This window comes from Colobus angolensis, unplaced genomic scaffold (genome assembly GCF_000951035.1).
Source record: "Colobus angolensis palliatus isolate OR3802 unplaced genomic scaffold, Cang.pa_1.0 Scaffold72, whole genome shotgun sequence".
In the NCBI taxonomy this organism is placed as follows: domain Eukaryota; kingdom Metazoa; phylum Chordata; class Mammalia; order Primates; family Cercopithecidae; genus Colobus; species Colobus angolensis.
In genome coordinates, this window is record NW_012120932.1 from 5,020,507 (window position 1) to 5,037,158 (window position 16,652).

At 39.3% G+C, this 16,652-nt stretch overlaps 1 protein-coding gene across 1 annotated transcript in view; it reads left to right on the forward strand.

Moving 5' to 3' along the window:
* ZNF782 (zinc finger protein 782) overlaps positions 1–16,652 on the forward strand; it is an 81,776-nt gene that overhangs the window by 59,587 nt on the left and 5,537 nt on the right. Inside the window, 3 exon segments of the mRNA XM_011927537.1 lie at positions 1,797–1,894; positions 2,261–3,033; positions 3,267–3,349. Of these exon segments, the coding sequence (XP_011782927.1) occupies positions 1,797–1,894; positions 2,261–3,033; positions 3,267–3,349 (954 nt within the window).

Sequence of the window (16,652 nt, forward strand, 5' to 3'; positions counted from 1 at the left end):
TATTGGTGATAAAACTGAAGAAAATCAAAGAAATGATTACATAAATATATATATATATATATATATATATATTTTTTTTTTTTGAGACGGAGTCTCGCTCTGTCACCCACGCTGGAGTGCAGTGGCCGGATCTCAGCTCACTGCAAGCTCCGCCTCCCGGGTTTACGCCATTCTCCTGCCTCAGCCTCCCGAGTAGCTGGGACTACAGGCGCCCGCCACCTCGCCCGGCTAGTTTTTTGTATTTTTTAGTAGAGACGGGGTTTCACTGTGTTAGCCAGGATGGTCTCGGCCTCCCAAAGTGCTGGGATTACAGGCTTGAGCCACCGCGCCCGGCCCTACATAAATATTAGAGTGTTGAATTCTAAGCATAGAGAAGTTATAACCAAGCAGAGGTACACAGGGATTTTTGCGGAGCCATTTGTGTTTCATGACATGGTTTCTGATTCCATGAGTGTTCATTTAATACTATTAAGTTGCACATGAAAGTTTTATGCAGATATATATTGTTTCATGCTTAATAAAATCTTAAGAGGTAAGCGAGAAGTGGCAGATGATATTTGCAATATGACCTGTCAAGGATAGGCATTTAGAGTGCATAAATAATCCAGACCTCTCTTAAATGTCATTTTCACAGTAAAACTTTCTGTGATACCCTATTTAAAATTGTACCCCTCATGTCAGATTGAAATGTGGAAACTTAGGATGGGATGATCAGGTTCACTTAGCGCTTAGTTCTGATGGAATACATCAATGCTATGACAGCCAGAATGGAGCAGTGCATCTAAGTTAGTTGCAAGAATGCATTTTAATTTCAACAATCTTATACTTGCTATGAATCACAACCATAAGATGGGTTAGAGCTGTAAACTTTTTCATTTAATCATAAAGGAGTTGGTGCTGTTATAAATTTAATTTGATGTTGAATTGAGGGATATCAAATTGTAAGAATGTAGACAGTAGACTATTCTAACCATTATAATCTAGATAATGTCAAGACCTAGACTGTAACTTACTTTCAACTGTAATTTACTTTCAACTATTTTCCTTGTTAAACTACTTACATTTAGAGTTTTTGTTGTATTTATCCCATTCTCTGTTTTTCCTGCTCCCTAAAATAACTACTCCTATAAAAAGCTTGTTTTCTTTTCTTTTCTTTCCTCTCTCCACCCAGTTAGGAAAATCTTACTAATCACATGCAAAATATGTATTCATTACCAGTTTCCTCTCCCATTTGCACTATAGCAATATTATTTTTTAAAGGAGGGTGGTCTGAGATATATGTATTTACACACACACACACATCTGATTTAATCTTGATAAATCATTAAGTGCAACATAGGCTGTATGTTGATAAGCCCTACCCACAAAAGATGTAAGAGTCATAAGATGTTTTCAATATTTCTGTTTTAGAAGATTACAGAGGTGATGACCTGATCAAGCAGAACAAGAAAATCAAAGACAAACACTTGCAGCAAGCAATACGTATTAATAATAAAACATCGAGTACAGAGGAAGAGAAAGTTTTGGGGAAACCATTTACTCTGCATGTAGCTGCTGTTGCTTCAACAAAAATGTCCTGCAAATGTGACTTATGGGGTGTGAATTTGCAAAGTATTTCTGAATTTGTCATTAATAATAGAAACTATTCAACAAAGAAAATAGGTTGCTGTAATGTATGTGAGAATTCACCTTTCAAAATTAACTTTGAGAAAACTCAGACTGGAGAGAAATTTTATGAACATAATAAAAACATGAAAGCTCTCAATTATAAAGAAAATCCTCCCAAGCATCCAAAGTTTCACACTTTGGAGCAAACTTTTGAATGTAATAAAATTGGAAAAGCCTTTAATGATAAGGCTAACTGTGTTAAACATAAGAGTCCTCACACAGGAGAAACATCCTCTAAAGATGATGAATTTAGGAAAAATTGTGATAAGAAAACTCTCTTTGACCACAGGAAAACTGGCACAGGGAAGAAACACCCGCATCTTAATCAGTGTGGGAAATCCTTTGAGAAGTCACCTGTGGAGGAATATAATAAATTTTACATGGGTATAAAACATTATGAATTAAATTCAAGTGGAAATAATTTCAACAGAAAGGCATACCTCATTGATCGTCAAACAACTGTCACAGAAGAGAACCCATTGGTAAACAGTGACAGAACACAGACTTGGGTTAAATCCTCTGAATGTCATGAAAATAAGAAATCCTACCAGACGTCGGTTCACAGAGTTCGCCAGAGAAGTCACTCGAAGATAAAACCCTATAAATGTAATGAATGTGGGAAGTCCTTCTGTCAGAAAGGACATCTCATTCAACATCAGAGAACTCACACAGGAGAGAAACCATTTGAATGTAGTGAATGTGGGAAAACTTTCTCCCAGAAGTCACACCTCAGTACTCACCAGAGAATTCACACAGCAGAAAAACCCTATAAATGTAATGAATGTGGAAAAACATTTGTCCAGAAGTCAACCCTCAGGGGACATCAAAGAATTCACACAGGAGAAAAACCCTATGAATGTAGTGAATGTGGGAAAACTTTTGTTCAGAAGTCCACCCTCAGAGATCATCACAGAATCCATACAGGGGAGAAATCCTTTCAATGCAACGAATGTGGAAAAACATTTGGCCAGAAGTCAAACCTCAGAATACATCAGAGAACTCACACTGGGGAGAAAACTTACCAATGTAACGAATGTGAAAAATCCTTCTGGCGAAAAGATCATCTCATTCAACATCAGAAAACTCACACAGGAGAGAAACCATTCAAATGTAATGAATGTGGGAAAACTTTTGCCCGGACATCAACCCTCAGAGTGCATCAAAGAATTCACACTGGGGAGAAACCATTTAAATGTAATGAATGTGGGAAAAAATTTGTCCGGAAAGCAATCCTTAGTGATCATCAGAGAATTCACACAGGGGAGAAACCCTTTCAGTGTAATAAATGTGGGAAAACTTTTGGCCAGAAATCAAACCTCAGAATACATCAAAGGACTCATAGTGGGTAGAAATCTTATGAATGCAGTGAATATGGGAAATTATATAAGAAGTCAACCCTAAGCATATACCAGAAAATTCAGGGAGAGGGGAATGCCTATTGATGTAACAACTAGAAATCCTTTCGACAACAAGAATACCCCGTTTGATATCAGAGATACGCAAAAAACAATTGAGGGTAGTGAATGTAAGAAGACAGTCCCAGAAGTAAACCCTCACAGTGAATCAAAGAATTCACATAGGAAAGAAACCAGATGAAGATGAATGCAGGAGGAATTGTGTCCAAAAGGCAACCTTCCGAGTATATCGAAGAATTCACACAGGCTTCTCTTCTCTTTTCAGAGTACTATGGATAGGCCTGAATGAAGTCATACCCTATTAGATAGCTCCCACACATCACACAGGCTGGTAATCTCTTCACCAGTACCAGTTTCATTTTATTCCGGGCACATAGTCCAAATTTCCCAATCTCCTTTTCATCCAGGTGGGACTTTGTGACTGGCTACTAAGATGTGGATGTCCATCCCAGTCTGAAAAATAAAGAGACTCCCCTAACAAATTACCAGGGCCCTGTCACAACAAAATGGATATCATTTCTAGGACAAACTTGGTTCTGTGCTTGAATGCAGCATGGTATAAGATAAGTCAGCGTGCCTGAATGAATATATGCGGCAAAATTCTCTTCTGCATCTTTCCCAGTTGAACATGATGTGAACAAAATTTAAGCTTATACAGTAGTCCCCCCTTATCTGCATTTTCACTTTACGCAGTTTCCATTACCCATGGTCAACTGCACTTTAAAGTTATTAAATGGATCCAGAAATAAACAGTTCCTACATTTTAAATTGCACCCAGTTCTGAGTAGTGTCATGAAGTCTCATATCCTCCTGCTCTCTCTCCCATGAGGGTTATTGAATCATTCCTTAGTCTAGTGTACCCACACTATCTGCCAGTTAGTCACTTACTTGGCATTTTAGTTATCAGATCACCTGTCAGGGTATGGCAGTGCTTGTATTCAAGTAACACTTATTTTACTGAATAGTGGCCTCAAATTGCAAGAGCAGTTCTGGCATATTGTTATAATTATTCCATTTTATTATTAGTTGTTAATCTCTCGCTATGCCTAATTTATAAATTTAACTATCATAGGCATGTGTATATATAGGAAAAAAATATAGTATATACAGGGTTCAGTATACCCGTGGTTTCAGACATCCACTTGGGATTCTTGGAGAGCACCCTTTGTGGATAAGCGGGGACTACTGTATTCGGTTGAGCATTTACATGTTTGAGTCTATTTGTTTCTACACATAATTTAGTTACCTTCTGCCAGGAAGGCAGAAAGCTGCTGTGTAAGCCAAGCTTAAGTCAGCCAGAGGGCACAAACCTTATCAGGAGGTTATAAAGTCAAGGAGAACCTCAAATATGATCAGAGCATTGTGGAAAAGACATCCTTTCAATGTAATGAAATTGATAGTACCGCCTGATACAGGGCTTTGCATGAACCTAAAAGTCTGTTGGCTGAATGGTGAGCAGCCACTGTGCAGTTCAACGTAATTGTGCCTTGCTTAATTGCACAAAGGTACTTCCTCCCCACCTCCTGACACCTCCATATACCCCAGCTACATCTGCTTTAAGGAGGAGTTTTCCCTGGCTCCAAAGGCCGTTGGCACCCAACCGAGTATTATGGGAAACCTCCAAGGAGGGGAGGGGCTCAAATTTATATGGCTTTATTGAATCCATGCCCAAGACAACATCTTACTAGTTCATGTGGGGGTCAAGGACATCTAGATTTAGCTAATGGCGTTTGGGTAGGGAAGGCAAACAAATGTAATAACCTTATGGATGAGGTACTTTGGGCAAGTGGAGTGTACTACAGTTACGTTTACATCTGAAAGTATAGTAGGGATTAATTCCCATCAGTTATGGAGAGAATTCTAATTCCCTTTAATTCGCATAAGTCCTAGAATTCTAATCAGGAAGAATTGTATGTAAAGATACGTCTGAGGTCCAACAGCTCTGATCATTCTGGGCTTCAGGTCTCTGTGACTGGTGATTTCGTGGGTTGAAACTTCTGGCAAAAGGGAGCAGCCCTTGGGAGCTGGGGGATGAGGTTGACTTGATTCCCTGACAAGGCTTCCAGGTCCATCCCTTCTGAAAAGCATCTGTTAGTTTACTCTTGGGCTCTTTTACACATTGGATATCTCTTCCCTGGGTAGAGGGCTCTGACCTAAAATTCCAGTTTGGGAGTGTGTCGTCTTGGACTCAACAACTAACAAAATGAAAAGGACCCAGCAAGCCTCACTTGTGGAGTGAAAATGGAGCATTCAGGAAAGCAGCTGTCCTGGCCCCACAGTATGTCAGCTGTATATGCAATAGTAGTAGCTGTCTCCTAAAAGGGAAATAATGTATCCCCTCTTTCCTGAAGGAAGCCAAGTTGCTGGCTTATAGAGTCCTCAATTCATAGAGGTTACTGTAATTGGGCCTGGCTCACTGATGGTTTCACTAACTGAAACTACTAGGATCCTACTCAGTGCCGTTAAGAAACCCAGAGTGAAACGGTCACTCCTCTCAGTGGAAAGAACACAATGTTCTCAGCTCTGGCCAATACTCCATTTGATGAACCTTGTTACATTTTTGTTAAACCTTGGGCTCTGGATGTGGCCTAGCTATTTGATATTCTAGTTGGAAATTATATATTAAAAAGCACCCTTTCATCCTTTGTACATGGGGGGTAAAAGTCACAGCTGCTTAGTACAACCATCTGGGTTGCTCACGTAGATGCCCATAATAAGAGACTATTTTCTGATAAGACTGACTGGAATCAAGCTGCCGATTGAGCTTTCTCCATCCAGATTCTGACCATTGCTACTTGGGTCCGTCATTTTGCTGGTACGGCAAAAAGTCACCCATTTCACACTGGGTACAAAGTAAAGGGCTCTTTATCTGATGCTTCCATTGATGTCATTGGATACAAGAATTTACAAAATTTTTTTCCTTCTGGATAAATAGCAAGTACTTCATATGCCATTGATTAATTCAGCTTTTTCCCACTGATTTTAAATATCTTTATATACTAAGTTGTCATTTGTAAATAGTGCATGTGACTGATTAAACATTCTGATATTTTAGTAACATCCTTTTGTGAATAGGACTGGCATGTATAGGAGCCATAATACCCATCTTTCTGGCCTGCTGTTGAATTTTTCACAGAAGGATAATTGAACCAAGTCTGGAAAAACATCTTAGGATTTAAGAAATAGAATATCACAGGCCAGTTACATTGTAACAGTAGAACTGCCAGCAGCCTTACCAAGAAAATGCATTGACAATAGGAGAACATAAGGTTACCCCTGGAGAGAAGCAGATATGACAGGAAGATTAATGGTACACAACCCAGTTAGTACCTGTTAGGACCAGTTAGTCCCTGAGAATCAAAACATCACTGTTTACTTGGTTTTTTAAATACTTTGTAATATAAAGCAAGTCTTTCTTTAAACTTTTTTTACTCAGACTCAGAAAGAAAATATTTAAAATCATCTCTCTCCCTGCCCCTTTTAAATAGGATATTTGAGGATTATGATTGGGTTTGATGTTAAGGATCAGGAACGCTGTAGGGTGGAACTGACTCACTCGGGCGGCCTGAGTCACTGGGAGACCAGGTGACAAAGCCCCATGACTGGGGACTCATGCGTTACCTGCTGTCCCTTAGCAGAGGTAGGCCCACGGGATACCTTTCCATACAGTACGTCACCAATTGGAGACCATGGTCTGTGCTCTATCATGTATGCTCCCTCTCCCTGCCTGGTTGATCTCCTTAGCAACTCACGGTCTTTTGCTCTGGCAGATGGATGCCTCATCTAGAGACCCTGGAGGAGTTCATTCTCTGTGTGCCCACCCATTAAGGGCCTTCAAGCTAATAAAGCTAGAAAACAAGGCGGGAATTTTTGTCTGTTTTATTCACAATGTATCTCAAACACAAGAAACAGTCCCTCTTTGTATTAGGCACTAATACTGGCTGAAGGTACAGTTATCTAAGTGAAATCTGACCATTGTTCCTTTTGATGTTCCAAGTTATCTTTTGAGGTGATTAATTTATTATAAATAGGTAAAATATTGCTGTAAGTTCTCCATTTACGGGTATTTTATAGATTTTTAGAACTTGTTCTTAATCTTCAGAAGTGTACAGAAGTGTTCTTCAGATCTTTGTCAACCAAAACATGTATTTTCAATAAATTGAGATTCCCAGTTCAAAGTTACGTGTACACATTTAATCAGTTTATTAGTATTGTAGAGTATAATTTTTTTTTTTTTTAGCTTTGCTTCCACACAAATACTTTGTTAAGTACCAGTCTAAGGAATTTTGCAAAACAATAATGTAAAAACCCATTTCCAAGATCAACCAGATGGGCATGCAAAGAAAATTTGGGAATCATCACTTTAATCCATTTTAACAATAGTTCCCCTCATTTTTACTCTCCAAATAATCCTTCTGACAGTTTAAAGGAGAAAAGTTTTTTGTTACATTCACGTATCTTTGCCCTTGGAGAGACATGTTACCCTGAAAGAAGGGGTATAACACCTTCATGCGACTTCCTGCCTCTATGTTTGTCTTCTCTGATACCTTTTCATATTAAATGTCTTCCCAGAGCCCCAGAAGAAATATCTTCTGTCCTTGTACTAGGGTAGCCTTTCATAATGGGGGAGAAATTTGTTTTCTTGTCAGATTGAACAGTCTTCAAGTACCAACAGCCTGCCTGGCCAACTGGCTATTTTAGTGATCTTCCAGTATTCTAAGGATCTCTGACAGAACTGTATCTAGTTTACATCAGTTGGCTGACCCATTGATACTTAAACTAGGAAACTGGTTGGCCTGATTTCCTGGCAAAAGACATCCGCCAAAGTAAATTTCACCAATCAGATGTGCTGGGACTGAGTGACAGGTTCAGGATGGGTAATGTCATCGCTAACTAATGAGGATTTCCTATCCTCATTTAGTTCCTGATTCACCAAATGTCTCCAGTGCACACATGCCTAACAATTCAATAATCCCTTAAATGGCAAGGGTGAAGAGGCTATGCTCTTTAAAAAATATATATATATATATTATTTAATGAGCCAAAAAGGATTGAGATGACAACCTTCTACATACCTTCAGCATACCTGATTATGGTTTACTCCTCTGTAACTTGATGTTCAGATGCACTAAATTAAATGCTCCAAATCAATGCACCAATCTCTCAGTCCTCACTGGAGCCAACTAGTGATCAGTCTTTTTCCCCTTGCCTCATTGATGTAACCTGCCTGACATCTGTGGCCACAGAAAGAAATGTTCAGGCCCAGTTTATTTCCATGGAGAATTCTCACAGATTTACAGAATTAATATCAATTCTACACACTCAGAATTGAAGAGGGAATACTTTACAGCTCCTTTCATGAGGCTTGTATTAATTTCATAAAGATGAAACTAAAGACATATTTCTCATTCATGCACGTGAAAAAAAAATCCTCAAAAAAATTTTTAAACAGTAACAAACAATTCAATTCGAAAATGGGAAAAAGACATGAGGAGTCTGTTTTGTCACTGAAGATACACCAGTGTGTATTACATTTCCCACCCTGTATATTATGTTTTGGCATTTTTAAAAAATCACTTCAGCCTGGGGAGTGACTGCCTCTCCTAGGTCTAGCTAATTCTTAGAGACAGCAAAGAGCCCAACCAGGTGCATGCTTTTGATATGCAAACTAATCAATCCAGAGCCATACCTCCTGTGTCTGGCCTGTGTACCCCAGGAGACAATATTCCTCAACCTTAATCATCCAGGGCCAGGTACCAGGCAACTAAGGGACCACTCCTTTAGTTGAAAGCCCACCAGAATTATTCAACTTACCCAATCTTAAACTGTTTACCCTGCCTTGCCTTGTCTTTTCCATGAAACCCCAATAAAGACTCTAGTCTCAGCCTTCCCCTTGCTCCTGTTTTCTGCCACCTGACCAAACCTGGTATTCCTCCCATGGCCCTATGTAGCATGCTATGCCTCTTTTTTCTAGGGAACCTGTCAAGTGACAGTAAACTTTTATTTCAATGGCATTGACCTTTATATGCCATCACTCAGTCACCCTATAAATAAGACCTGGGCACAGAATGCAATGGCAAATAAATGAAATGACATTCAACATGATTTGAAATTAAGGAACTACAAATTAGAACCACAATGAGGTACCTATTAAGATGGTTAAAATTTAGAATGTTGACACTAACAAGTATTGACAAAGATACAGAACTAGATCTCTCATATACTGGTGATAGAATTAAAAATGGCACGGTCACAAAAATACTTCTGCAGTTTCTTACAAAATTAAACATACATGTACCATGCTACCAAGCAATCTTACTTGTAGGCATTTATCCTAGAGAAATGAAAAGTTATGTTCACACAAAAACTTGAAGGCAAATGTTATGTGATTTATGTGTAATAGCTAAAAACTGGAAACTCAAATGTCCTTCAGTGGGTGAATATAAACACATTGTGGTGCATCCATATTAGGGAATACTCTGTAGCAACAAAAAAGAACAAACTATTGACATACACAACAACTTCCATGGCTCTCAAGGGAATTATTTTATGTGAAAGGTTACATATTACATGACTATTCATATAACATTCAAGAAAGGACAAACTGGTAGAGATGGAAACCTGATTAGTGGTTGTAAGAGTTTGGGGGTGAGGGAGGGAATGCCATGATCATGGGCATGCCCATAGACCAACCTAAGGGGAGAGAGTTGACACCTCCTGGGCCTGGAGCTCACTGCAAGCCAGGGACTTCTAGGGCTTGTCTCCTTCCAGGGGACACTGGGGAGTGACAGGAGAGACAGAGCCATCCCCTGGGGCTGTACAGAGGAGGCTCCCCCCTGACATCTCCTAACACTGGGGGACACTGTTCTGTCCTGCCTCTGGTACCTTGGCTCATGCTGGTATCATTCAAAAGTAAACCTTTACTGGCCCAGCGTGGAGGCTCAATTCTCTTTCGCCTCAACTGTCTCCACGCTGGTCAATTGTGTTTCTCTGTATCCACCTGTCTCTTCATTTTGGGGGCAGTGTTTTGCCCTGTGATCTCAATTCTCCGATGGATCTAAGAAGAGTTGATTATCAATTTGTTCAGCTTTTTATCTGTTTAGAACAGAGTGATGACTTCTAAGCTCCTTACATCCTGGCTGGACTGCCGTTTTCCTGTTGATAGTATCCTTTGATGCACAAAAGTTTTTAATTTGTCTATTTTTTTTGTTGTTGTGCTTTTCCTGTCATATCCAAGAAATCATGGGTACATCCAATGTCATGATTTTCCCCTAGTCTTCTTCAAAGAGATTATGAGCTGGGCGCAGCAGTGGCTCATGCCTATAATCCCAGCACTTTGGGAGGCCAAGGTGGGCAGATCACCTGAGGTTGGGAGTCTGAAACCAGCCTGGCCAACGTGGTGAAACCTGTCTCTACTAAAAAGACAAAAATTAGCCAGGCATGGTGGGGAACACCTATAATCCCAGCTACTCAGGAGGCTGAGGCAGGAGAATCACTTGAACCCAGGAGGTGAAGGTTGCAGTGAGCCGAGATCACGCTATTGCACTCCAGCCTGGAAAACAGAGTGAGACTGTCTCAATAAATAAATAAAATAAACAAAGAGATCTATGATTTTAGCTCTTATGTTTATCAGGGTTGTTCAATCTTTTGGATTCCCTGGGCCACACTGGAAAAATAAGAATTGTCTTGGGCCACACATAAAATACACTAATGATAGCTACGAGGGAAAAACAAAACAAAAAAACCTCATGTTTTAAGAAAGTTTACATATTTGTTTTGGGCTGCATTCAAAGCTGTCCTGAGCCACATGTGGCCAATGTACCACGGGTTGGACAAGCTTGGTTTAGATGTTTGATCCATTTTGAGTCAATTTTTGTATATGGTCTTAGGGAAAGGTCCAACTTTATTCTTTGGCATGTCAATATTCAACTTTCCTCGAGTTTTTTGTTGAAAAGACTGTTTTTCCCCCCATCAAATGGCCTTGGCACTTTGTCAAAGATCATTTGCCTGCATATATGAGTTTATTTCTGGACTATTCTATTCCCTTGGACTGTATATCTGTCTTTATGCCAGTACCATCCTGTTTGGATTACTGTAGTTTTGTAGCAAATTTTTAAATCAGATGTGTGAGTCCTCCTACTTTGCCCTTGTTTTTCATGGTTGTTTTGGCTATTTAAGGTCCCTTAAGATTCTATATGAATTTTACAGATTTTTATATTTCAGAAGAAACCATCATTGGGATTTTAATAGGGATTTCACTGAATCTGTATATTGCTTTGGTTGATATTGATAGCGTAACAATATTAAATCTTCCAATCCATGAACACGTCTTTCCATTTATTTATGTTTTCCTGAATGTCTTTCAGCAATGGTTTGTAGTTTTCAGTGTACAAGTTTTTTACTTCCTTGGTTAAATTAATTCCTAAGTATTTTATTATTCTTGATGTTATTGTAAATGGAATTTTTATTAATTTCCTCTTCAGGAAAGGTAGTTGTGTATAGAGATGCAACTGACATTTACATGTTGACACTGTACTCTGCAACTTTGCTAAATTTATTAGCTTTAATAGTTTTTGTGTGAATTCTTTGTTTTTTTATATATAGAATCATTTCACAAGTGAAAATAGAGGGTTTTGTTTATTTTGTTTTGCTTTTTAAGACGAAGTCTTGCTCAGTCCCCCAGGCTGGAGTGCAGTGGTGTGATCCCAGCTCTCTGCAACCTCCACCTCCCAAGTTCAAGTGATTCTTCTGCCTCAGCCTCCCGAGTAGCTGGGACTAGAGCCACCCGCCACCACGCCCGGCTCATTTTTGTATTTTTAGTAGAGACGGGGTTTCACCATGTTGGCCAGGCTAGTCTCAAACTCCTGACCTCAGGTGATCCACCCACCTCAGCCTCCCAAAATGCTGGGATTACAGGCACAGCCACCACGCCCAGTCGAAGATAGTTTTATTTCCCCCTTTCCAACTCAAATGCCCTCTATTTGTTTTTCTTGCCTAATTGCACTGCCTAGAATTTCCAGTGCAATGTTGAATAACAGTAGCAAAAGCAGGCATTTTTGTCTTGTTCCTAATCTTAGGGGTAAAGCTTTCTGCCTTTACTGAGTATGATATTAGCTATGGGTTTTTTGAAAAGCTCTAAATCATGTTGCAGAAGTTCCCTTATAGCCCTACTTTGCTTAATGTTTTTATCACAAAAGACATAATTTTGTGAATGCTTTTTCTACATCAATTGAGATGATCTTGTGGGGTTTCTCTTCATTCTATTAATATAGTGTGTCACGTGGATTATCTTTTGTTGAACCACCATTGCATTCCTGGAATAAATCACACCTGGTCATGGCACAGAGTTCTCTTAAAATGCTGTTCAATTTTGTTAGTATTTTGTTGAGAATTTTTGCATTTATGTATATAAGAAATATTAAGACTGTAGTTTTCTTTTCTTGAGGTGTCTCTGGATTTGGTATCAGGATAATCCTGGCTTCATAGAATGAGTTAGGAAATGCTCGTTTCTCTTTTTTTTTTGGAAGAGCTTGTGAGGGATTTATGTTAGTTGTTCTCATTCAAATGTTTGTAGAATTCACCAGTGAAGCCATAAAAACCCTTCTTTCTTGGGAGATTTTTGATTACAGATTAAATTTCTTGTTATAGATCTGATTCTCTCTTAGCCAGTTTGGTAATTTGTGAATTTCCAGAAATGTGTCCATTTCGTCTAGGTCATCTAATTTGTTGGTGTACAATTGTTCAGAGTATTCACTTATAATTCTTTTTATTTCTATAAATTTGGTAGTAATGTCACCACTTTCATTCTGACTTTAGTTATTTGCAGCTTCTCTTTTCTTAGCCCAGCTAATAAAGGTTTGCCAATTTTGTTGACCTTTTAAAAGAAACAACTTTTGGTTTTGTTAATTCTACTTTTCTATCCTCTGTTTTGCCTATCTCCACTCTAATGTTTATTATTTCCTTCCTTCTGCTTCTTGGCTTTCTTTTCTAGTTGCTCTTCTTTGTCCGATGAATTAAGGTGTAAAGTGAGGTTACTGATTTTAGGAATTTTTTTTAATACAGGCAGTCATAGCTATAAGCTGAGCACTCCTTTCACTATATCCATCAGTTTTGGTGTGTTGTTTTCTTTCATCTCAAAATGTTTTCTAATTTCCCATGTGATTTCTTCTTTGATTCATTGGTTGTTTAAACGTTTGAGACCAGCCTGACCAATGTGGTGAAACCCTGTCTCTACTAAAAATACAAAAATTAGCCGGGAGTATTGGCGCACACCTGTCATCCCAGCTACTCAGGAGGCTGAGGCAGGAGAATCACTTGAACCCAGGAGGCGGAGATCGTGCCACTGAACTTCAGCCTGGGCAACAGAGCAAGATTCCATCTTGAAAAAAAAGAAGTTTGTTAATTTCTGCTATTTACTTTTCCGAGTCCTTATTACAGTTGCTCCATGGATTCCGTCAAGAACTTATAATTGCATTCAGCAGTAGAAACAAAGTGGGATATATGTATTCTACCATCTCTAGAACTGGAATCTTCTCGTTAGGAGAGTAAAAGCATCTAGAGTTTTTTTCAGTATTTAGTGGAGAACTGTAGGCAAATGAGGCAAAATCTGAGAAGCAGGCATTCGAATCCAGGATATCAGGATACTGCTGACCTTATGAATGGAAAACCCTGATGCTGGAAGTCCAGAAAAAAGCAGGAACTCCTCAAAGTTATTACCAACTTGTTATGGGTGGAAATTGTGTTCAACTTGTAACCAGCCACATCCTGGTGGCCATGTGGTTCCCTATAACTGGTAGCCTCTAGCACTAACACATGGATAGTTAATGCTGCCCTACACTTTATTTTAATCTCCATGTTATCTCACAGAATAAACAGATCACAAATAACCATTTCTTTACTGATGAGAGTTCCAGGGTTTTCTGTAACTGTTTTGCTATTAGGAACAAAACTAGAATAATTGTTCTAGTACATATAATCCCTACCTGATACAGTATATTTTTGAAAATGAGGAACTGGGAGTTAACTTTTTCTTTTGTTATTTCTGTTAATAATTGACACACAACAGTTGTACGCATTTATGGGATACAACAGGACATTCTGAAACAAGTATACAATGTGTCAAGATCAAATCACGGTAATTAACATATCCAACATCTCAAATTTTATAACTTCTGTGTTAGGAACATTCAAAATGTGCTCTTCTAGGTATGTGAAATATACAATAAATTGTTGTTAATAATGGTCACTCTATAGTGCTAGAGAACACTAGAATGTACTACTCCTATCTAGCTGTACTTTTGTATTTGTTAATCAACCTTTAGGTATCCCCCAGCCCCCAGTAAAAACTATATTCAGAACGAATTTGCTCAATGTGAAATTATATGTACTTTAAATTTCAATATATATTATCCTTGCTTTCCAGGCTAGCAAATTTTTTCTTTACAACTTTATTCAAAATTTTATCTTATTAGTTCTTGTACTTTCAGTATTGTCCGTACACTGGTACCTAACAAGGTTTGTTCCCCACTTACTTTTGTCACAGTCTCATTTCAGTCCACATTTCCCTACTGAGAAACGTGAGAAGCTTTCCATATAGTGGTTGGCCATTTAGATTAGTTCCTTTAGAATATACTGCTCATGTTTTTCCTGTTTTTTTGTTTTATTTTGTTTTGCTTTGAGACAGAGTCTTGCTCTGTTGCCCAGGCTGGTGTGCTGCGGTGTGATCTCAGCTCACTGCAGCCTCCACCTCCTGGGTTCAAGAGATTGTCATGCCTCAGCCTCCCGAGTAACTGGGATTACAGGCACGTGCCACAACGTCCTCAGTGCTGGGATTACAGACATGAGCCACTGTGCCTGGCCATAAAGTTCGGAGCTGGGCATGGTGGCTCATGCCTGTAACCCCAGCACTTTGGGAGGCCGAGGCAGGTGGATCACCTGAGGTTGGGAGGGTGAGACCAGCCTGGTCAACATGGCGAAACCCTGTCTCTATTAAAATACAAAAATTAGCCGGGCGTGGTGGTGCATACCTATAACCCCAGCTACTCAGGAGGGTGAAGTACGAGAATTGCTTGAACACAGGAGGTGGAGGCTGCAGTGAGCCGAGATCGTGCCGCTGCATTCCAGCCTGGAAGGCAGAGTAAAACTGTGTCTCAAAAATAAATAAATAAATAAAGGATTTTTATTATGGAAAATCCCAAACATTTAGTGGTTCACGCCTGTAATCCCAGCACTTTGCGAGGCTAAAGTGGGAGGATCACTTAAGCCCAAGAGTTCATGACCAGCCTGGGAAATATAGTGAGACCAATTCTCAACAAAAAAATATTAAAAACTAGCTGAGCATGGTGGCGCACACCTGTAGTCCCAGCTACTCAGGAGGCTGAGGTGGGAGGATCACTGAGCACAGGAGGTGGAGGCTACAGTGAGCTGAGATTGTACCACTGTGCTCCAGCCTGGGTGATAGTGAGACCCTGTCTCAAAAAAAAAAAAAAAAAAAGTAAAAAAAGTAGTATAATAACCCCTGTGAACCCATCACTCATCTTCAACAATTATCAATATTCTGCCATTTAAAACTCCATCCACTCACTATTCCCCAGACAATTGTTAGTATTGTTTTTTAGCCATTGCTTTTAAAGCCAATCTTTGTTAGGTTTTCTATTTTTTACATAAATCACATTCTTAACTTTTACACTAGTTACATAAAATTTGCAGTAGAAATAGCCATGGAATAGATAAATATCGGATACTCTCTTGGTATCTACTGATATCTTTTTCTTTTTTCCTTTTTTGGAGACAAAGTATTGCTCTGTCACCCAGGCTGGAGTACAGTGGCATGATTTCAGCTCACTGCAACCTCCACCTGCTGGATCCAAGCCATTCTTCTGGCTCAGCCTCCTTGAGTAACTGGGATTACAGGCGTGCACCACCACACCTGGCTAATTTTTCTGTTTTTAGTAGAGATGGGGTTTCACCATGTTGGCCAAGCTGGTCTCAAACTTCTGATCTCAGGTAATCTGCCCGCCATGGCCTCCTAAAGTGCTGGGATTACAGGCATGACCCACCATGCCTGGCCTACTGATATTATCTTAATATTATTTAACACTGAATATTAAAGTTGAATATTAAATGTTATGATTTCATATTGAAGTCCCCTTGTATTGCTGAAATAATGATTAAGTAATGTTACACACACAGAGAGACAGAGGTTATTTTTATTTTTATTTGAGGCAGAGTCTCACTCTGTTGCCCAGAATGGAGTGCAGTGGCACAATCTTGGCTCACTGCAACCTTCGCCTCCTGGGTTCAAGTGATTCTCATGCCTCGCCCTCCCAAGTAGTTGGGATTACAGGAGTGTGCCACCACACCCAGCTAATTTTTGTAATTTTTAGTAGAGATAGGGTTTTACCATGTTGGCCAGGCTGGTCTCGAACTCCTGGCCTCAAGTGATCTGTCTGCCTTGGCCTCCCAAAGTGCTGTGATTACAGGCATGAGCCAACGCACCTGGCCAAGATTATTCTTTTAAACGCAAACTGACATTTTAATTTTTTTTTTTTTTTTTTTTTTTTTTGAGAC